We start from the raw sequence: 24,170 nt of genomic DNA, 5'->3' as shown, positions 1-24,170 counted from the left end.
TATTTAATTTAGTTTTAATTAGTTTTTAAGAGTAGGTTTTTATTATTTTGAAAATGTTTCATTTTGCGTATTTTTAAAAAAAAAATATATTGAGTATTTGTTCAAATGACTCTTTAGCCTTCCTTCTTCTAATACAGAAACAAACACACCTAAAATGAACTTCAAAATCTCATGTATGATATTATTTGAAAATAATGACAACAAAGGACACATTTGCTGTAAGAATTATAGTTAGTTTACGAAATTTTAACAAAAATGTATTTTCAATTGTAGTAGTTTCATTAGTTTTCCTTGTATTGCATGGAACACCGCGTTCATCAGAAGCTAACGAAGTTAGCATGACCAAACAATTTCTTTACCATCCATTAAAAAGCCAATTTTCCAGTTCCGTAAACCACATGCAGCTTACACAAATACATGCAAACATTTTACAAAATATCAAATTTATTCAGGTTATAAAAGTCAGCTTTTTTTCCCCACATGCATACCCACACAATCACCATAAATACTGCCCAATAACTTCTTCTTTTATATTTTCTCTACAACTTCACAAAGATAGCACATACGGTGGACTATACATCTGATTTCCAAAGACACTATGAGAATGTTTGCGATATTTTCTTTTAGTCAACTCAGTTCGCTGATAAAAGGCGGTCATAAAATCAAGTAGAAACATTTTAAAATGATCTACAAATGGATCCGAGTACAAAACAACAGCGTTCACACCAAAACACCCATTCATAATTGAATTATTATCATAACTATTATTGTTATACTTTGCAGGCCACTCAATGGGAATCAAACCGTTATGGAACAAATCAATACAGGTGTCATTAGTCATTAGTAAATGAATATATGAATTGATCTGTTTGGAGTTTGAGATAAATACACTTGAATGTCTGCACTAATTTATTTTTGACTCATACATCTTATTTAAAATCATTACATGGCAATGATCTTAATTAATGAATCAATCGATTGATTGCCATATTGCCTTTGATTGGCAAGTTTTTGCAATGTATATGTAGATCCTGCTGTCAAAAAGCAGTATGGACATGAATATTTTTTGTGGGTACACGAAATAAAGAACCTCTGAGTTATGTTATGGTGGATTAATTTCAAATTCATATATCTTGAAATTTAAAAAAGATTTCAAAGTTTTCATTCAATACTGGTGTGACAATTGACATTTGTTTACAGTGTACAAAAATGATTTAATGAACTTTGCTCTGGGGCTCCCCCTACAGTTGGTAAGTTTAATTTGCTTTCACATCAATTTGTGAATACAAATCCAATGACGTCACATTACCAAAAGCTTGTGAAGCTCAGGCAATGGATATATGTGTTAAATGTTATAACATCATGTATTTAAATAAGCACGCTAAAACAACACTCGAGATGTCCACTAAATTTCACCAAGACAATGGCTAGTATTAATATTCGAAAGCAGTGAACCATCCAAATTAAATTGATTTTACGTTCAAACTGCACTTTATGATCACTGGAATAAAGAAAATGCTGCGTAAGTCCGAATGTGCAAGTACAAACATACATGATCTGTACATAATTGTAAATATCAGCTAGAAAAAGTTCACTTGTGTAAAAGAAGTGATTTTTTTTTTTTTTTATCCACACAACAACCAACCATTTTGATTTGTCCTTTTAACGAGGTTTTAACGTGGCCTTTTGCTTATATGATATATTTTGCTATTATTATGACAATATGAGTGCGTGATTGTAATATCCCATGACAACATGAGCGCTCAATTTTAAAGCCAAGTACATTTTTCTTTACAATATGTTCTATTCTCCCCCATTAATCTAAACATGCTATTCTGATTAATATTGTGTTCATGAAATTTGAATTAAGCAGCAAAATCCACCAGTTTTTATCCATCTCTGGGGCGGCCATTTTGCCACATGCTGTTGACTGAAAATGACATCATAGTTTCTCTGAGGTAACGACCAATCACGGCTCACCTGTTTTCTGACTTTGGTCATGTGACGTTCACAAGCTGAGCTCTAATTGGTCGTTACCTCAGAACCTGAGCAACTGTGATGTCATTTTCAGTCGAGTGACAAAATGGCCGCCCCCTGATGGGTGTATTTTGCAGCTTAATTCATATTACGCAAACAAAACATTAGTAAGAATGCTGTGTTAAGACGAGTTGGGCCACATAGAACATATCGTAAAGAATATTTTTGACTTGACTTCGTCTTTAAGCATGAAAACAAAAACGAAAGGTGCAAAACAACTTTGTATAAAACAAAAAGACATTTTGCATCAACGACATGCCTTCCTATGCCAACAAAAATAGTTTAGTCCAAAAAATATTTTCTAAAATCATTTGGCTTCCATTATCCACAAAACTGGATTTGAAATTAAACAAGGTGTGATTTTGATTTTAAGTTGACATGGTGATGACTGTTTTAAGGAATTCAATTTATATTATAACCATTTTTAACTCATTCGCTCCCAGCCATTTTAACTGAATTTTGCAAGACCCACAGAATATTGTGTTCTATTGTTATAAAAACATGGAACCTACAAAAAGAAAGATTAGAGTCTCTGCTTTCATCAGGAAAAAGATGAATATATATTTGTATCTGTTTCTGTTTTGCAGCAATTAGTATGAGAATGTAGCTAAGTTTCATCATTATTCACAAGTCTGTTTAAAATAGTGGAGAAAAGAGCCTTTTGCAACATGTACCTGGTTGATCTCTTATACTCTGCTGCCACCTGCTGGCCGTTTTTGTAGTAACTACCATTGCTCCAATCATTCTCTTCAGTTGAGAGGCTGCATCAAAGCCTTCTTTATGCTCTAGCATAGAAAATCATAAAAAACAAAAACAAAAAAACGTATAAATACGTCTTTGGGTCACTTCAAACATTTAAAATAGAACGTATTTATGCGTTTTGGGAGCAAATGAGTTATATGTAGGAATTGGATTTTTAGTCACATTTTGACTGGGATCCATATCACGTCCACGTATTTCAATGCAAGCCAAATAAGGTAACAAAAAGTCCCCGAATCAACAAAATAAAACATCGCAGTAGACGTTACATCCACCTGATCGGTCGATGTATTGCATTTTGGTTGCAATGTCGTAATTGACTGATCTGATCAATGACGACGTCATTAAGCCTTATCACAATGTAAACAATGACTGGCAACATTCCAAATAAAATGTCTCTTATTTTTTTGTCAGATGAAACCAAGGTCAACTTGTATTCGAATAATGGGAAAGTCAAGTCGGTGTACTGTGGTAGTGTACTGAGGCCAAATGATTAAAATGATGGCATAATTATGGACCCAACTGTTAAGATTTGACTAACAAGGATGAAAAATTAACTGAAACGAGTAAGATCACACTTATGCTGTTTTGGTAAAGGCCACTGAGAGGCTCGCCTGGTGCTCCAAAAGCTCTTTTTGCATGAATTCTTCATGATTTCAACCCAATTCCAAGAAATTTTCCAAATCACAATCGCTACCACCTGTATACAATATTGCACTAAATAAAGCCGTTGGGCTCTATTTTGTAGACAGCGTATCCTGATTTTTGTATCGGCGTAAGGCGTGTTTTCCAATTCGGAACCCTTTGAATCAGTGAAGAAATCAGTTCATGGACTATTAATGTTGTTATATTTTCTAAATCATCCCACTGGTGGACACAGAAATGGGGTCTATACGCACATCTGCGAAATTCACATGCTGAATTTTACGCCAGTCACAAAAATAGAGCCCTTTTGTGTTAGCAGCTTGCATCACTTCCAGTATTGTCTTTTTCAACCTGTTCCCATCCGAAACATACTGTACACAGTATATAACCTTTACCAGGTACCCTGCATGAAAGAATGTAATAGTTTCTACAACTACAAAAAAAAAAAAAAGATTCAAATACACATCATGAAAACAATCTCTTGATTTAAAATACATCACAGTAATGTTTGTCTTTTTTTTTTTTGTGGTCATGATTTTGGCACTATACAAGAACATCATTGATTTGGATTACAGAAGAACTGAACGATAATCAGTCCTGGAGAAAACATCAGAATGTCGAGTGGCTATATTGTACATGTCGGATATTATTTGGCAGGGGAAAGTCGCTTGAGTAACTTCTTCCCCTTGGAAAGGAGTCCTTTCTTCTTCTTGTTTGCAAAATCTTGAGGGTCGCGGGGGTCCAGGGGCAGACTGGGGTGTCCCCGGGTCGGGCTGAGGGGCCTCATGGTGCCCGGCAGCAGCGGGCGTACGATGGGGGAGGGCGCGCGGACGGGTGTGACGTCGTTATCAACGGGGGTTTCCGTCGTGATCTGAGGAGAGAGGCGATGGGGAGGGAAGCAAGGAAGTGTTGGACAGTAGAATGTTGTCTACGTGGGAACACAACTTGGTTTTCTTATGTAGTGCTCATTTCAAGTGACGTTGCCATATCCTTAAGATTTCAAAATTTACAGCGTGATTGGGTCCGGCTTCTCATGTCCATAAAACTTCCAGTTGTATCTATATTTATCACTTGGGGTCGGAACCTATCCCAGTGGACTTCCAAAACAGTTTGGTCAAAAATAAACCAAATTGCGTCCAAAAAAAAAAAAAGAACCAACTGTTTTTAGTGATTGAGCACTTCCACATCTGCTTGTCTGTGTGCCATGCACTCTAAAATCAGTTGGGTCAAAAATAACCCAAATTGTGTCAAGAATGGACCGATCCAACCTTTTGAGTTATTTGACCCAAAAAGTTGGGTCAAAACTAAACTAATAACCCACAAAGCAACCCATTTTTTTAGGTTGTTATGTGGGTTATTAATTTAGTTTTGACACAACTTTTTGGATTAATTCAATAACCCAATTGAATTGGGTCAAAAAAAAAAAAAGAACTGACTTAGTTATTGAACCCAAAAAGTTAGAAAACAAAAAAGATTCAGCCCCACAAGTTGGGTCAAATTAAATTAAAGATCCACAAAGCAACCCAATTTTGGGGTTATTTTGTGGGTTATTCATTTGACGCAACTTTTGGGTCAATTGAATAACCCAAAAGTTGGGCCAGTCCAGTTTTAACCCAATTTGGGTTATTTTTTACCCACCTGTTTGCGTGTGTTAATGTGTGCCTGTTTGCTGAGGATTTTAAATCAAAACTGTGCTCTCCTTACATGAACTTAGCCTGGGGTTGTTGTTTTTTTCCCCTCCCCTCTGTTATAGTTTCTATTCATATGCTAAAACGGGGCGTTCTAAAAGGTGACCCGGCTGACTCGCGTTCTATACAACCCTTCATGAAGCACTTGTGATATTTTTGGACTCCTTTAGATGGCACCATCTCGACAAATCGAAAAAATATCACAAGTGCTTCATGAAGCTTCATTTTTCCATCACTATCCGAATGTTTGAACAAAAAGACAATGTGCAAATGTGGTAGAATAGAAATACTGAGGAAGAGGAGTCCACCACCAGTCGGCCAAGAGGGAACAAACAGTCTTATCAAGTACAACACCTATACCAGGGACACAACTGTAGATACCAGGCTTGTATTCTAATGCGTTAGCTTGACACACTCTTCCTTTGCACTATTTTTAAATTCAACAGGACATTATTACACTTAAAAAAAAGAAAAAAAAAAAACCCTCTGTAACCTCAAGCTGGCGTGCATTAGAGCTGCTAGTTTGGTATCTCAAGTTGCTGACTTACTGTACAGGGGCAAATGATGTGAGATGAACAGTTTCTCTCAGTTTTTTTTTCTTATTGTCGGAAAGCGGGGTGAGAGGGGGGGGAAATGAAAACAAAAAGGAAGAAAATGTAGCAGCGTAAGTCACCATCAGAAAGAACCCACAGACCACAATGCACCACAATGAAAACATTGACACACACAACAACACAGAGAGCGCCAAAAGAAGGTTTTTAATATCCAATTTTTTTTTCTTCTCATTTCCTTTATTGTTCCTTTGTAACAATACAGTTCGGATGTCTCAGTGCTGCAGTTAATTTTGGCCTCAAACAGAGCTGAAAAATAGATTGATGTGTGTGCAACATACATAAAAGAAACAAAGCCTCTTTTCGGGAAACACAACAGTCAAGAGTCATTAGAAAATGGATCCATTATGAAAAAGGCATGCATTTTTTTTTTTTTTTTTTCCTCAAATGATTTTTTTTTTTACCAGTGTAGCAGTTAGGTGTTATTAAAGCACTTGTCATTATTGTTGCCATACACAATAACCACAATGAGATTTTTGTGTTTCAGTGCAAAGAGGTACAAATGGAAGGAAATGAGTTGAGCCTCCTCAATGCATGCAAGAACCCCCACTCCCCTTCCCCGCAGAGTCTATCCTCTTTCTGTCCATGTCAGGCTTTGCTTCTTCCTTTCTCTGAGACTCAGAAAGGTGTTACACTCGATTGCTTTTCGTTTTGGTCGCCCCCTTTTATTCCCGACGGTGACGGAGCAAGGGGGGAGGAGTTGTTAGTCGGTCACCACAGCCAGCACACGGACGAGAGACACACACAATGGAGAGCACACACACGGCAACGTGGAGCAAGCGAAATCAAGAGGAGGAGAGGAGACGGAGGGATGGATGAACACAGGGCCTTAGCGCTGAGAGCGGCGATGGTGATGATGTACCCGTTTGGCCTCCGGGACGCTGGCGGCAGAGTTGGCGGGGAGCCGGTTGGCGGGCTCCTCGGGGGGGAAGTGGGAGGGCGTATCGGTCAGATACACCTCCACGTCGTCAGGCACTTCTTCCAGGAAGTTGGAGGGAACCAGACCTCGGTGACCGTTGATCTCACCCTAAGGAGAGGAAGGAAGAGATCAGAACGGCCATGTTTCAAGTCATAGTTTTCTTCAGTGGGAGAGATAAAGCTGCCGGTCTTTCTGGATGGTGTGGGACGAGCGGTCAACACCCAGATTCATGCGACAAGTGAATTCAATCGCAAGGTGGATACGATTTTGGGGTTCCTTTACAAAATGGCTGCCACCGAGGAGCAATTGGCATCTCATTGAAGAAGTGCTTGCTTTTTTTTTTTAGAGTGAGCTCAGAAGTGTTCATTCGGCAGTCTTACTGATTCAACATATCATCATCATTGCTCTCTCTCTCTTTTTTTTTTTAATGTGCGTATGTGGCCATTTGTTTGTGTGCATGTGCGTGAATTTGTGCTCATTAGTTCACCTGAAACCTAATAAAAATCCCATTTCCCTTCACCTTAACCGAATACTTCAGAGTCTCGCCGGAGTCATGAAGTTCAGAAGGTCAGAAGACCAGAGGAAAGATCAAAAGAAAGAAAGATGAATCAAAGGGAAATAGCGCACCAACCAAACACCACCTGTCACCCACATGGTTACAAAATCAGAATCTTACACCAACCCCAGAAATCTCAATCCCAACAGATTAGGGAGATCTCAAGAGACCAGAGTAAAAACTAAAGAAAGGAAGGAAGGAAGGATAGATGAAGCAGAGTGAGACCCACAGACATCAGCCTCCACTGAATCAGCGAGCAGCGGGAAGAAGAAGCAAATTCTGTTTGCATTTCAGTAGATGCTGGTGTGATGGATCTGGCATGCATAAGAACCTCCACCAGATGGCTGCAAGGTTGTCTCCACGGCAACAAGACGATATGCCCAGTTGCATCCGCAGTTGACACTGACATGCACACACATCCACAATAACACACGCTCACACTATACTGTTATCACCGCCTTCTTTGGATCCCACATGACTTCCCTGTAACGTCACCTGCGTTGTATTTGTACATGTGCAATGACAATCAACATCTATTCCATTCCATACATTCATCAAAACTGTAAATATTGCAGCCTATGCGAGTGTCAACCCTTGAAATTTAAACGTAAATATGTGATGTTAGCAATGCTAATTTTTAGCCTATGTTCTAAAGCTGACCACAAATTGATTAATAATGAGGACACTCACATAATAGAAGCCATCTTCATCAATATCACCAAACACTGCAATGATGTCACCGGTGCAAAAGGTTAGCTCAGCCTATCAGAGAAAGAAGAGAGTTATAAGATAGACAAGCAAGAAGTGTTTTTTTTTTCTTTTCTGTCATTCCAGAATAGGAGGACAATTCCAGAAATTTTAATTAATTCATGCAAAATGGCTTATTTTTCTTGTTCCTCCCTCTTGAAGGCCAATTTACATATCAAATACAACAGATTCATTGAGTTTTCAATCAGATTGTTTTGGAAAATAAAAGGTCAGTTTAAAAAAAACAAAAAAAAAAACAAAAAAACACTGCAAATTGTCTTCCAGTTCTGGAATGTCATGCAAAAACTACTAATTTGTGATACCTCAACATCAACATTAGGTGAGCTTTCTCGGGGGTCATAGTCGTACAGCGCCACCATCCTCCTGGAGGCCTCACCTCGACGGAGCCCTCTTCTGTTCTGCTCTGAAAGGGATGATCATTGACTTTACATCATCCATCATTTAGACAGCAATTCCTCCACAATCGTTTTATAGTTTAGTACCTAATCTGTCCACCGGGGTGCTGAGAGGCAGGAAGCCTTGCTTGATGAGCTGATCCATGGTTTCGTCATCCTCTGCTCGTATCTCGGAAACCATGTTACACGGGATCAGCCCCATCCTGCCTCTCACTTCTCCTCTGTAGAAGCCGTCGGTATCTTTATCACCATATATCTGGTGAAGGAAAGGCAGCAATACAGTGCATGTGTAAAGATAAATGTAGAGTATATGTGCAACCATTGACAGAGGGTAGCACAAAGTCACAGATTTAGGAGAATAAAATAAAATATTCTAAGAATAACATTGCAAAGTACAAAAACGAAGATATATTTTTGTAAATTACACTTTAAAAAGAAAAACATCACAGTATGGAAAGAATAAAATTGAAAATAGAGTTTTAATATGTTATGTTAATTTATTTATTTTTTTTACATAAAAAAAACAAACTTTTTTGTCTGAACTAATTTGTGATCAAGTTGAATGCAAAAAAAAGCACTGTAAATATTCCTAAATGTTGGTTGCTTACATGTCTTAAAAACCTCAGTTTCACTCTCTCTGGACCAAATTCACAAGGCACTCTGATATTTTATAAGGCATACAAGTAATGAATTAAGATTTTGTTCTGTGCACTTACAAAAAAAAGATGATTTTTTTTTAACATTGCCTTTAAATTCATTTCATTTGATAACGTCACACAATTTCAACTATAAAATAAAATGACAATTTTCTTAATTTCATGACTGTTTTATTAAAAATAAATCATTCGAGTGATTTGTGACATCTAATTTTACTGGACAAACAAAAATAATTTTAATGCATGCATCAATGTCCATACATGTTTGTTTGTTTTTCATCCACAGATTTTAGTTACTGATCAAGCATTTTTTATTTTTTTTTGTTTCCAGGCTATGATTCTCGCTTGGGGTTTGAGATAAGTACACATATAAGTACATGTTCTCATTGCACTTTAAATATGAAATATTCTTATAAAAATAAATGACTGAAAATGCTTACATTCATTTCAATTAATTTTTTCTATCTCTTTCCTTTTGACTTGAAAAGTAAGATTTATTAATAATAATTTAAACATAATTATACTGAAGGTGAAATTGAAGTCAGTTTAAGCCAAATGAAGTCTCACCCTGATGATTTGTCCCTCTTTGAAGGGCAACTCCTCATCGGCTGCGTCTGGGTTAGGGGACATGGACAGAGGGTCGTAGTCAAAGAGCGCCACAAATACCCGAAAGGCCTCCTCTGGCTCCGACTCGTCAAAGTAGGGGGGAGAGTGACGATCCCTGTAGCCATCTTGAACAGACAAATGAGAAATAAAAGTGTGGCTCCAGATACTGAGATGGAGTTAACGTTGGCAGCATTTCGGGGGTGGGGATGCATTTCAGAAGAAATCAAAGTGCAGTTTGTTCGCAAATTGGAAAAACTATTGGAAATTATTTGGGGTTTAAAAAATATATATATCCACATTCTCTAATGAACTATTGTGTGACAACTTGTCAGAATGCTCAAAATTGTTACCAAAGTATAAAAACAGACTGAAATATCATTTTTTGTGGTGCAACAGAAAGAGCAAGACAAACAGACCATGGTGCAACACACTGGAAATGACACACACAAAGACAAGACACAACATCAGGAATACACAGTGCTGTGACATGCACGTAACATCTGTACAACGACCATAACTCAATATCAACACATTCTATTGCGTAAAACTTGAGCAGGATAATCCACGCAGACCTTATAAAGTCATTTATTGGCTGTGAATCCCTTAGCATTATGTTCAATCCCTAACAACTCTATATAGCAAAAAAATGTAATATTATTTTTACCCTGTCAACAGATGATGCATCAACCCCAAATGTCCAACCAAACTAAAAAGTTCATGCGGAAAAAATGCTTCCAAAAGTGTCACTTGTGCTTATAAACGCAAAGAGGGGAGGGTCTTAGCAGGCATCCGGAGCTCAGTGCAGTGAGGGAAGCGGTCTCAGCGCAATCGCCAACTGTGGATATAACCCAGATCGCTTGAGTGGTGGCAACGCCAATCTGTGCAGATCAATCATGCCGTTCAACTGTGTGCAGAAGAATCAAAAGAGAAACGGGCACTTGCAGGTAAGGCTGCAAAATTGGGGGATTTTCAAAGTTGGAAACTTTACATTTTGTAACTAGTGGGTGTTTATTTACTCAAATGGGGAAGTTTGAAAGGCACCTTATGGTGAAATTGACTCTAATACATAATTAACTCATTCGCTCCCAATAACGTGTAAATACGTTTTTTAATGTTCCGAGTGTCCCAAAGACGTATTTATACGTTTTTTTTTTTGTTTTTTTTTTGTTTTTGTTTTTTAATGCTAGAGCATACAGAAGGCTTTGATGCAGCCTCTCAACTGCAAAGAACGGTTGCAGAAATGGTAGTTATTACACAAACGGCCAGCAGGTGGCAGCAGAGCAAAGGAGATCAACCAGGGCCATGTAGAAAAAAAAGCTCATTTACTTACAATTTTGAATAGATTTGTGAAAAATGATGAAACTTAGCTCTCTTCTAATGCTAATTGCTGCAAAACGGAAACAGATAGAAACATACTTTTTTTTTCCTGGTGAAAGAAGAGACTTTAATCTTTCTTTTGATAGGTTCCATGCTTTTATAGCAATAGAACACAATATTCCGTGGGCCTTGCAAAATCTGTCAAAATCCAGTAAAACAGCCGGGAGCGAACGGGATTGCGTCTGTGAAAATGGCTGGGAGTGAATGAGTTAAAAGGGATGTGCGAATGTCAATACTTGTCATCAGTTAGCGGGCCTTATTTCAAGGTATTGGTACTCACGATGCAGTCATTTTACAATCAGGAACTAGAAATGAGAAGAATAGAAAATTGACATTAATTTTATGTTATTATAAGGAAAATGCTATATTTTTATAAGCAAGTTATTTCTTTAAAATTATTTGTCATTGTTTTTTGGGGGGGGAAATTTAATGTATTTCAAGTACTAGTGGCATCTTGGGGGGGAGTGGTATCAAACATACCTAAAAATAATACATCTTTCGAAACAAGTGCATTATAATATATCCATATATATTGACATTTTACACAACATGATTATTCAAAGAAATATCAAAGTTATATTTTTAACTAAATCAGTAAGTTAAAAATATTTTAAACATTTATTGGTTACAAAATATATATATATCAAAATATATATATTTTTTTATTTTATTTTGTATTTATTTACTGTCACTATCTAATAAAATACACTGTCCATCGGGTCCAACATATATTTGTATATATATATATATATATATATATATATATATATATATATATTTTTTTTAAAGGTGTTCAATTGGAAAGCAACAATAGAAATACAGTTCAAAATTAGGCAGAATTTCTTGCTCATTACAGGAAAATGAATTTCATATGGTCTCCTCAATACACTCACAATGAAAAGTTTCCAACTTGGAAAATTTCTAAAATTATCCGTCAAAATGTGACATTTGAAAACGTCCCCAAAATGACAGGAAATTTCCCGTCCCTTTGCAACTCGACTCGCAAGTGTCTCCAGCTCCTCCTTGCCATTTGCCACTTGCTCATGGCGTTGTGTTTGGCGTGCTGTGGAGGCATCAGACAGGTCAGCAGGTTGCAGCACATACCATGGGGAGACCTGGTGCCGCCCCCGTGCCTGCGGGAAGACCTGGTCCTGAACCGAGCTACTCTGCCATAGTTATTCTCCTCGATGATGGGGGACATGTTTCCCTCACTGTTATTCTCAGAGGTTACTTCTACAGGAAATACCAATCAGAAGGTGCCGGGGTTACAATGTCAACAAAATTTCATTCAAAAGGTTAACTGGACATGAATGTAGGAAGACACAATAATGTGAAATATAGAAAGACATTTAGAAAGTTCAGGTAAGCCGGTCAAGGTTATGTGGAAATGTCATCATAGAACGACGATTAGATGCAATAAAAATGGAAGCATGTGTAAGTGCAAGTTCAAGAATCATGTACTTAGTTTTTGTTAAGGTTTCAAGATAATGTGTTTAGATTAAGGGAGTCAAAATTAGTGCGTTGATTTTCAGCTAATTTAAAGTTCCTTTAACGCCACTATTTTTATTTTATTTTTTAACGCGCGATTATTGACGTCCCCTTACTTGGAAAGCCTGTACTGGGAGAATTCCAGTCGCAACAGAGCAGACATGTCCATGTGAAAATTTAGCAGTATTAAATGTAATAATAATGAAGATATTTGTGGAGACCGGGGTCAAGTTGTATTTTACAATTTTAAAAATGTGCAGAATTTCACTGGTTACTTCATGTTAAAGATTACGACTTAATATGAAAAGAAAAACGCCCTGAGCTGTCACCAATGTCTTACAAAAGCAATTATGCCATCTAGTGGCAGAAAATGACAACACAAATCAAAAACAAATTTTCATAGTACATCATTTTAATTTTAACTCAATTTTATGACTTATTATGAAATTACTGTATCAATGACTAAAGATGCAGCTTTTTTTTCTGTTTACCAATTTTTTCCACGTGTATGTTAACAAGAGTATGAAAACTTTATAAAATGTATTTTATTGTACATTTAGAACAGATATACAATTTCTGATTAATCGTGAGTTAACTTTTGAAGTCATGCGATTAAATTCCGATTAAAAAAAAATGTAATCGACTGACAACCCTAATTTAAATTAAACCAAACCTTTACTTTTAGCAGTTTAGATTTGATTATCAATAATAGCACCTGGAAATATCCCCTGTATACAAAATGATTTTTTCACCTTCAAAAGCACCATTTTTAAAATACTAGACACGTTTCATATATTGTTAAAAAATAAACAGCTTGGGTCCCAAGATAGACCCCTGCGGTACACCACAGATAATATTCAAGCGCATTGAACTACGGGGACTATTCGGACAAATGGTTTCCGATTCACAATTTTGCAAATTTTCTTCGATAAATGCATCCTTTATTTCTTCCGTTTGCTCGATTAGATCCATGGAAGTAAATCAAGATTATCTAAAATCATAACGATCATTTAGTTTATCACTAAATTCATACAGTCTTCACACAAATAATTTCTTACAATTCCATTTTGTCTGGGATGACGCCTGTTTTAAACAATAGGTTATGATGCAAAAAAGGAGCTGACCATTTGTATCAAGGTTGTATTTTTCCACATTAGATGAACATTATGCATATTTTTATTTAAATTAAGACTGAAGGAATTGACAGCATGAAACATCACCCAAAAAAATAGCAATGACGTTCAGAATCTCATGCATGGAATCTTTGTGGAACATAAATGACCCCAGGCTGTACTGACCGATGGCAGGGACCATCAGAGGTCGTCTCTGAGGCTGCGAGCCGCTGTGATGAATCCTTCGCCCGCTCTCCCGGTCATGACGGCCTCTAGAGGGAGTGTTTAACTACAATGCAGAATACAGGAACTATATTCACACTCTGTCCGCAAACAAGCGAGCTCACTTTCTTACAGTAGTGTTAAATTGTGAACAATATACAGTAATGTGCATTGACATACTCCAACAAATTGTATGTAAACAAACTCATGCATCGCTCGCAGACAAGCACACTGAAACACAGACATACTGACGCACACAAACAAGCCCACGAGAATTCTAAATTTTAATGGTAAAGTAGGAGTCGTGAAATAAATTTTATGTTAGCCGCTATTTATTTATTTATTTATTTATTTATTTTACCCTCACTTATGCCTGATACAGTGGAACATCCAAAGCCGAACAGCCAAAAGCTGGTCATATTTAGAGTTTAACCAAAATCCTCTGGGAACATATCCTTCAAAAGTCAAATGAAACCATCAGTGGACTGAACCACAACATGGGAAGGGCTCTGGCTAGTTTTAATAAACACAAAAAATTCTTAGCTACTGTTTGGGTATAAGTTCAAAGCTCTGCCGTGAATAGGAAAAATCCAGCAATCCAGAGTAATTGACGAAAAGTAACACCCCAAAAAAGCAATTAAGGGCAAAAAGGTTGAAAAATAAAAAATAAAAATAATCTTTCAGTTAAATGCCATCCCAGTTGTCGAATTATTCAGACCTCCCAATCACTAGATGGCAGCAGCAACCTTCACAAAATACACAGGCTCCATCAATTCATGCTGGTTTCCTTCGATGGTAACGCACCACAACTGGTTTGCCGCCAATAACAGAAGAACAACAAGGAATGGAAGAAAGTTTATATGGAGCGCAAATGTTACTGTGATTTTAATTTAAAAACAGGTTATATAAACTAATTTTGGGCTGGAGCGGATTATTTGCATCTCTATTCGTTTCAATGGGGAACGATAATTTGTGAAACAAGAGTACTGTAATCATGGAACAAATAAAACTTCTTAAAACACTACTGTTACTTGTCTGTCTGTAGTTTTACTTTATCGTAGTTTTATTAAAAAGGAAGTCAACCCAAAATTGTTCATGACAATAATATTTTGTTTGCGCTTCAACTAGTCGAAAAAAATATTGATTAATATTCTGTTTGTGGAAAACGAATTAAGCAGCAAATCCGCAAGTTTTTATCTATCCTAGGGGGCGGCCATTTTGCCACTGTCTGCTGATTGAAAATGACATCACATTTGCTCGGGTAGCAACCAATCATGACTCAGCTTCAGAAAACAGGTTAGCCGTGACTGGTTGTTACCTGAGCCCTGAGAAACTGTGATGTCGTTTTAAGTAAGGGGCAAAATGGCCGCCCACTGACATGGATAAAAACGGACAATACTGTGTTTAGACTAGTGGGGCTGCATAGAATATATTATTGTAAAGAAAACTTTTTGGACTTGACTTTAAAAAGTGATTAAATTATATTTATACAGTAATTGTATGAATGCTAAATACGTCATATACGTCGAAATACTGTCTCTTTAGTTTTGAAAATTAGAACAATTTGTGTTCGACTTTGGAGGTTCCACTGTACTTAATCTAAACTCAGCACACACGCTAACAACACATATCAAATGCAAGAAAGGCAGCAGTGAAGTATCTGTGCCTGTGCAGTTCACTAAAACCAACAGTAAATTTGGATGCTCATGAGTCTGGTTTAAGTACAGCAAGTGCAAAGAACTGCACCTTGGGTGTGTTGTGCGAGTTGCGTCGGCGTCCCTCGTCCAGCTGCATCTCTGAGTACAGCTCCTCCTCATCCTCTTCCATGATGTCAGACAGGTCAGAGCCGCGGCTGCTCTCGCTGTGATAATCTTCATTGTGACTATAGTGAGGCTTTTGAACAGTCACACACAAACACACAGACCCGCTTGTTTAAGTCCACATACATACACACGTGCACACACCAAACACGCATGACGAATGAACGCACACACAGTGACGCCGGCACGGTCGTGTTTGCGTGCAGTCAGATTTGCACTCGCGCTCGTGTGATAGACCTCATCGAAGGTCAACCGGTCTATTCAAATTTCACATACCGGCCTTCCTAACTCGGAGCCTCGGAGGAACTCGTCCACCGAAGGTCCTCTTCGTCGCCGACGGGCGAACCCTTCCTCGTCTTCCTCTTCCTCATCAGAGTGATGCTGGTGAAAGGACTGACCCTGTTCGCCGTAGCTAACAGGTCTCCGGTCCCCCTGAAATGTGAGACGGAAGGGTACGAGTGAAGTGTTGCCATGACAACCGTGAGTCTTTACTATGGAAACTGCCAAAATTACAAATAAATAAATGACTAAATAAATGAATACAAGTGAAAATAAATACAAATATTTATAAAAAAAAAAAGAGATTAAAAAAATTGTTGAAATAAATACAAAAAAATAAATAGAATTAATAGGATTGTAACGATAAGCGTGATATCGTGATATTAAAACTGCCACAATATCATCGTCGTCATGTTCACGATATTTAAATGGAACATCTGTTAAAAAAAAAAAGTCAGGTTGATTTCCATTTGTGCAGTCCTAGCACCCTCTCGTGGATAATTTTTTTTAGTGCAATTTAATTTTCAATAAGGATTTTTTTCGCCCTTCTATGTTTAAAATCTAGACTAATTGTCAGATGAAGGGGAACGTAATATATGAAGCAAGTCAATATGTGGAGCAACTCAATGTGTGCGCACATTAACATCACAACATAATAATAATAATAACATAATAAAAAAAACCATAATAATAATAATAACATAACATTGATGTTATGTACAAAAGCACAATATTGTGCGTTTTTTTATTTTAGTATGAGCTCTTTTTTTTACAATATTGTGACCTTTTTAAAAAAAAATCGGCTACCCCCCCACAATATTGTGATAATTATTGTATCGTGAGCTTCATATCGTGACGTTTGAATATCGTTATATCTATAATAATTAAATATCAATCAATAAATAAAAACATTCTGTCTGCTCTCATTTATTTATTTCATGCTGCCAGGTCGAAATTAGGACCGCCCCCTCATTTGAATAACATTGATTGATATCAATTCTATTTATATATATATTTTTTAATTTATTTCTACATTTATTTTTTTTATCTTGTTTTTTTATTTCTTTGTACTTATATATATATATATATATATATATATATATATATATATATATATATATATATATATATATATATATATATATATATTAGTTTTTTATTTAGATTTAGATTTATTTTTTGTATTTAATTTTTGAATTGTAATTTTTATCTGTTTTTATTTTCACTTTTAATCATTCATTTATTTATTTATTTTTAATTTTGGCAGTTTTGGTCCCCCCATAATTTTGAATATAACATTCGGTTTGGTCAGACCTTGCCGCTCTCTGCCGCCACCCTCTGCGCCGCTTCCCTGGCGATGGCTTTGGCGACGTTGTCCGGGATGAGAGTGCCTCTCGGCTGCGGGAGAATCCTCTGAGGGGAGGGGGAACGTGGATTGCCAGGGGGAGGGGGCTCAAGGGTGTGGCCCTGCTGGGACGAAGGGGAGCGTGCAAGGTCCCAGCCGGGTGGGACGGCGGCCCCGTGGTGGGCAGCTTGCTCTTTGGCATCCAGGTCTCTGGCACTTACTGGTCTCTGAGGTACAGGGTGGGGATGAGCGTGGGGCTGCAGAGGCAGTCGGTGCTGGGGCCTGGGACCTTGATGGAGGCGCAGGGGCTGCGGGTGGGGATGCGGCGGTCGACTCTGGTTCGGCTGGGGCCCGCCCGGATGAGGGAGTCTTGGGTGGGGTTGAGGGTGTGGAGGGTGTGGATGGGGTGGGAGCGGTTGTCCGTGGACTTGGGGCGGGGCAGGAAGCTGCGGGGTGGCATGAGGGTGGTGAGGGGATGTAAGGTGAGGCTGGCCGTGGGGGTGGGGGTGCATCGGCGCCGGCAGAGGAAGCGGAGGTAGAGGCACGAGCAGGTTGTTTGGAATGAGGGCGACGTGGGAGTCCTGGGACTCGCCCTGGGCGGACAGCGTCCTGACTATGACCTCCCTGGCCTCCAGGCACTGTATCCTCGTCAGCTCCACCGTCACATAGTCCGCCATTGGGAACATCACCTCTGCGATCTGGTTTCAGGACAGACACAAGCGATTGGCAAAGGCAATGAAAATTTTTGATTGTCGGACATCTGTAAAATATTATCATGAGCGATTACCCTGTGGTGTGGGGTGTATTAAGAGTAATTTTCCTTCCCTATCTGTTCATAAAATAGTCAAGCCGACAATTGTAAATATTAAACCTGTTCAATATATCACAAATCCTTATGTGTGTGGTTAACACTGAGACCACAACTGAGTTATAGACGGATGGATTAGAACGTGAAACAGAACAATAACCAATTAGAAAGTGACCCGAAGCTTGTCCGCTGTTACTGGGCAAAAGAAGAGACGCAATTGCTTGTGTTGAGTGTTGGTGTAAAATCCAGTGATGCCACAGTAAATTTGAAAAAGTAACTTGGTTATTTTACTTATTACTTGCTTTGAAAACTAACTTTGCTACTTTACTAATTACTTGCGTTAAAAGTAATTAAGTTAGATTACAAGTTGCTTTAATAGTTACATTTAGCAGACACTGACAGACCTGCTTAACTTAAAATTATGCCGGGTTTTGCCACTTAAGAACAAAGGTCGCTTTTATAAAAAAACTAAATAAAGACAGCAACCTTTTTTGAAATGTCATTATTGTAATTTAAAATATAACGAGTCTTTTTTTCTGGATTCCACTTGGCAAAATTTGCTATTTATTTTTCATTTAAAAAATATATATATATTTCTAGACTTAAAACAAAAATTCCGGTATAATTTTTTACATATAATATTTCTAGAATAAAGGTAGTCTTATTTATTTGACATATTTAACTATAAATGTTATAATATAAGAAGTCAACATTTATAATGTGCATCGTTTATAAATATAGCGATTAAATAGTGTTAGGAATCATTAACCATTAGATTTCAAAGTCAGTTCTTGTCACTACTGCATCCACAGAGAGTCAACTACAGCTGTGTGTGTATATATATATATATATATATATATATATATATATATATATATATATATATATATATATATATATATATATATATATATATATATATATATATATATATATATATATATATATATTTGTTTTTTATTATTATTATTATTATTATTATTATTATTTTAGTTTTGGCTACTTTTCTAATCTGCTGACTGAAGGGATCTGAAAGACGGAATGGACGAGAAAAGACAGACTAGTAACCAAGCAACAAACTAAATAAATAATAGCATTTTTCAAGTAAAAGGTTGATTCAGTCTCGTCACCACCAGAGGGCAGAAAAGGCTTTACTAAGTAAAGAGAACTATCTTAACACTGAATCATAAACGTTACACTGAAAAGCAGTGTTTGTATTGTATGCCTCATTACAGATAAAAATATAGACAGCCATAAGTGACCCACAGAGATTTTTTGTAAGTCCAAATCCTTCCCTCACTGTAATCAAGATACTATTAGAGAGCCATGATATGACACAAAAAAAAATCAATTAAAAAAAATCACCTTCTGTCCTTTAGTGCAGACAGCGTAGCCAAGGACATTGGCGCCATTGGACGTGCCCGTGGGAGACAATAGGGGGGGCTTCCAACGGACCTGTAGGACGCCGGGTGCTTGCCCACAGAGCACCTGTACATCTTGCGGAGGCAGCGGAGGACCTGTGAAGTAAGAGGGGAGATGTGACATTCTTCCACAGTCAATATAGATGACATACAAACAAGAAAAAATGGGTCTAAGGCATTCCCCAAATGCACTAACATGCACAGGAAGGGGGGTGATATGCTTGTGGAAGTCTCAAAAGAACTAAATGGGTTCATTTATAACTGCATGCTGCATAATAAATGTGCAATATTGTGATAATGTGACACCACGAGTGGGCTACATTCACATTAAAACGCTGGTGTGTGATACTAAATATACTATATGTCAAAATAAGTTGAATCAGAGTGCAGTCATACAGTAGTTTTAATTTACATGCAAACCTGCATTTACGCAGAAACAAATGCGTACTCATATGACAAACTGCCGTTTCAGTGAGTAGTGGTGTGCCGCTGTTTCAAATTGCATAATAGTTCAGCCTGGCTATGCTTTAAGGCGAGGAAAATGACTCATCGGGATAATAAGTGATCATATCTTGTGGTGCTTTGGTTTAGTACTACTAATTACTAATGTGCCGCAAGGAAAGCTGAGCAAAATTGCTTTTGATTTGGTTTCAAATGACACAGGGATTTCATTAGTGAATAGAAATGCCTTCGATCATTCAGGAGTGAGAGTATGTGAAATCCACGGCGGGATTTGATATTTGATTCTGACCTGTTCTGCAATAGGGAGTTGGACCTAGACAAGATACAATACACAACAATGGCACAGTAAGGAAATGTTGGACGCGTACTTATCTGCAATATAGTGCAGTCCACTCACCAGTCACAACATCAGCCGCACATGCTTACTTTTATGAGCTCGAATGCGTAATGTATTTTTTGACCACCTGAGTACTCAATTAAGTGCGGGTGTCCAACAAGGCCAAACACCTGTAAAACCCCATCTTAAAGGTGGATTCAATGATGTTCTCAAAAAGTGGAAGCCAAACATCTGTTTGTCACGTTTAAAAAACTGCGCATGCGGAAGACCATCCTTCCAGCTCTCTTGCCCGTCTGAGGGAAACGCCTCTCAAATGTCGCTAACGTCCCAGCTTATCTTCATCATCATCTTCATCAGTCTGCAGTCCGGCCTCGCTTCATACGGATGTCCTCTTGCGGCTCTCAGCTATTTTCAAAGTACGCGGTCAGTTCGGTGGAGCTACAACGATGAATGGCCGAATCCGAAGCTCACAACACGAAGCTACAAACACCCGAAGTGCGCATGCGCAGCTAGGAACGAGCACGCATGACGTAGTTACGCATATTGATTGACAGGATTGAGAAACAATTGTTAAGATGATCCACCCGGAAGACGTAGCCACAAAAATATCCTTGAACCCACCTTTAATGAGCTGCTGTTTTTCAGTGTGAGACAGTGAACCTAGCCACAAAACATAAAACAACTGGTTCCCCTTAAGGAAATAAAAATGGGACCAGTCCAGGGTGTTGTCTACCGTTTGCCCGAAACTCATTGCTACTCTCAACAGGATGATTGGTAGAGGGAATAGATCATTTTATTTTTCTCAAGCTGCTGCACCTTGATGCTCCCTTTGGGAGGCATGCCCGTACTGCTCCCATTTTGAAGATCAGCTATATAAAACAAAAACAAAAAAAAAATGCATCAGTCTGAGTTTCTTCCTACTCAACAATCCCACTCCCATCTGCTCCTGTGAACTTTTTATCCAGTCATGTCTCAATCCCGTGATGAAAGGTCAAGTTGACTCCCATCTGCTAGCTTCCCCAGAAAAAATGTCCGTTTATAGTCCATGGATCTCCAAATCGGACTGCCTACGCCTCTATCTAATCCACCAAAATCGTGTTATACCACCTGCGCTACTACTTGGACCTGGCTTTACCGAGTCTAAAATCATGTCTACTTTTCGTAACCAAATTGGTGATGCACGCTAGGCAGGTCGGTGTACCGTATAACGCCTGGGGAGACTTAACAAATTCATAAACACACTAGATTACACTTTCCCCGACACTAAAATTAAGATGCACCCATTTTTAGGCCAAACACAGTCTAATTTATGCTATCAAATTGCCAGATATGCTGTTAATTTCTGTAACAGAAATTGTCAGCTGTTTCTGGCAGAACACGCAGAGACCGGCACCAAAATTGAGATGTGCCAGTTTTACCCTGAGTGCACCTCCACCCATCTATGAAAATAGAACCCTAACGTTGTGATGGTTTACCTAATGTTGTGGCTGGTAAGCTGGTAAGCGTAGACACACACATTGTTATTGTATCAATACCTGGACGTAAACAAAAATATGCATACACATCTATCCACCATCTACTGTATCCATCTTTTCTAAATCCTAAGGAGAAATATTGACAAAGTCGACTGGGGACTATGAAGCTATGCATACATTATTGATACTGTCTCCATGATGTAGTGCTGACCTGCAGCCTGAGTGCAGAATTCCACTCCCGCTTCCTTCCTCTCCCTCTGCTCCAGAGGCAGTTGCCATGGCACCTGGTGAGGCTGCGCCGCCACCGTCACTTTATACACCGTCAGCGGCTTTAGGTTGAAGAAGCGTAGTCTATACCTCCCCGGCTTCAACACCGCGTGCTCTACGCCGTCCAAGAAGACGGTGTGACCATAGTTACTGTTACTAGGCAACCAGGAGAGCTCGGCTGTGTCCCGCTGGATGTCATCCACCCGGAGGCCGCAAGGCGCCACCACTACGTTGGCACCGACCAAAAGGGTGCATCGGAGCTCGTCCGACAAGCCCCTGTCGGTGACGCTCTGAACCGACACACGGTGAACGCACCCGTCCAGATCCAGTTTCTCCAGCAAGCATTTGGTACGTCCGCCGAACTGTATGCTGGCTCGCAGCTCGCCGTCCGCCAACACGTTGTAGCCAGAGACGTTCCCCCAGCCCAAAGGCACAACCGGAGGCTCCCAAGCCACGATGACGCTCCGCGCCAGCTGCTTGATCAGCGTGATCTTTCGGGGATAAGGCACAACGTCTTCAGCCAGGTCCTCCGGGTCCAGGGGCCCCGCGGTGCCATTGCTACAGGGTACCAAGGCGTTCGCCGAGCCTAGGAGACCATCTTGGCCGGCACCTCCATCCACAGACATCAAAGCTAGGGGTGTATGTTCGACTTGGCCAAGAGCTTCTGCTCCATCTCCAGCTTGGATGGACAACTTCTCCTTGTCCTGGACAAACTCTACGAAGTTTGATGGGACGAGTCCTCGCTGGCCATCCAGCAGCTCACCTGTGACAGTAGAAGTGTCTGGATTAGGGGTTGAACAGAGTAGTCGACTAGTCAATAAGTCGAGTTTACTGCTCCATATCAATGTTTAATACTTGAAGTCGACTAAAGAAGACTTTCAACTCGGACTATAGAAGGAATAGCCGGAGCTAGCAAGGCAAACTATTATGCTCATCCAATACCATCTTATTGTCACTCTCTTAGGGGAAAATGCAGGAAAATAATTTAAAAAAGCACTGCATCGGCCCCAAAGGATGCCAGCCCACCGGGCATCTGCCCTGTAACCAGATGGCCAGTCCAGCCCCGGTCAGGGGTAAAGGAGGGCAAATCGATATTTCCTTCAGTTGTACTTCTTATAGGTGTGCTGATACTTTGACTCCTAAAGTGTACCCTTTTGCATACATTATACACTGAACTGGACTTTCAGTTCACATCTTATTTAAAAAAAAAATGTATTTATTTTTTGTCATTGGAAAAGCTCCATATCATCAGCCTTTTTTTTCCCACTGAATCGTTAAAATTGTGCGCGTGCGTGCGTGTGCCAGGATGTGTGTGTTGATGATTAAGGCGAGCCCAGCTGGATTAGTCATCAAGCTAAAAGGGACCAAGGTCCCATCTTGACAACAGCTTGGTCTGCTGCCTGAGTCTCTCTCCTTCATGGTAAACACACAACGCCTCCTCCACGCCGCCACGCAATCTCACCGTCCCCGCCTTCCAGCTTTAATGAGTCAGTGCAGCTGAGCGCGACGGCATCTGCGGCGGCATCCTGGCCTGGCCCCGGAGGCTTGCTCGCAATTGGGGATTAGTATTGCGTCTGATTGAGAAAGCCGTCATAATGCTTTGGAGATTTGATGGAAAATCTCTCCAGTCAGTTGTAAAGAGAGTAGAACTGGTATATTTTTAGATAGATCGATCGATAAATCGATAGATAAATAGATATTGCTTCAACTCCAGTAAAATATTTTCAGTTTTAGTGCTTCAACTCCAGTAAAATATTTTCAGTTTTAAGTTAATTTTACATCTCACCTTCATAAAATCCATCGTCATCCATGTTGCCATATACATATAAATACTTCCCAGCCACAAGTGGGAGCTCTGCTTCAGGATGTTCGTTTGGTCCATCATAGGGATTATAACTACAAGGAGAAATTGCATCTTTATTGATGGATTGTAAACAAACAAATCAGTGGTGACAAATCCAGGTCCAGAAAGTAAAAATCCTGCCACAGTTTGGCTTTAGCCCCTGGTGCTAGCTAGGGAGCTAGCTAGCTAGCAAGTAAACGAGCACCGTTGGAGCTAGCTAGGAAGCTAATCCAAACTGTGAAAGGGTTTTACTTTCTGGATCTGGGTCTGCCAC

The 24,170-nt window shown here is 39.0% G+C and overlaps 1 protein-coding gene across 12 annotated transcripts in view; it reads right to left on the bottom strand.

Annotated features, from left to right (window-relative positions):
• Positions 1-426: 426 nt before the first annotated feature.
• Positions 427-24,170, bottom strand: part of LOC144002254 (RIMS-binding protein 2-like) — a 62,536-nt gene continuing 38,792 nt past the window's right edge. For 5 of the 12 annotated variants that reach the window (XM_077497300.1, XM_077497301.1, XM_077497302.1 and 2 more), the window contains 15 exons: positions 23,840-23,949; positions 21,998-22,816; positions 20,264-20,287; positions 19,457-19,608; positions 17,253-17,981; positions 15,936-16,091; positions 15,586-15,732; positions 13,804-13,906; positions 12,122-12,250; positions 9,602-9,765; positions 8,466-8,634; positions 8,286-8,386; positions 7,906-7,977; positions 6,603-6,767; positions 427-4,312 (listed from right to left, as the gene is read on the bottom strand). In XM_077497300.1, the coding sequence (XP_077353426.1) occupies positions 4,088-4,312; positions 6,603-6,767; positions 7,906-7,977; positions 8,286-8,386; positions 8,466-8,634; positions 9,602-9,765; positions 12,122-12,250; positions 13,804-13,906; positions 15,586-15,732; positions 15,936-16,091; positions 17,253-17,981; positions 19,457-19,608; positions 20,264-20,287; positions 21,998-22,816; positions 23,840-23,949 (3,265 nt within the window). In that variant the 3' untranslated portion in view covers positions 427-4,087. The remainder of the gene's footprint in view (positions 4,313-6,602; positions 6,768-7,905; positions 7,978-8,285; positions 8,387-8,465; positions 8,635-9,601; positions 9,766-12,121; positions 12,251-13,803; positions 13,907-15,585; positions 15,733-15,935; positions 16,092-17,252; positions 17,982-19,456; positions 19,609-20,263; positions 20,288-21,997; positions 22,817-23,839; positions 23,950-24,170) is intronic. The other 7 variants (XM_077497306.1, XM_077497308.1, XM_077497305.1 and 4 more) reach the window with 6 other exon arrangements.

The sequence above is a fragment of the Festucalex cinctus genome, chromosome 15, assembly GCF_051991245.1.
Source record: "Festucalex cinctus isolate MCC-2025b chromosome 15, RoL_Fcin_1.0, whole genome shotgun sequence".
Taxonomy (NCBI): Eukaryota; Metazoa; Chordata; class Actinopteri; order Syngnathiformes; family Syngnathidae; genus Festucalex; species Festucalex cinctus.
This window is presented reverse-complemented; position numbering and strand designations above follow the sequence as displayed.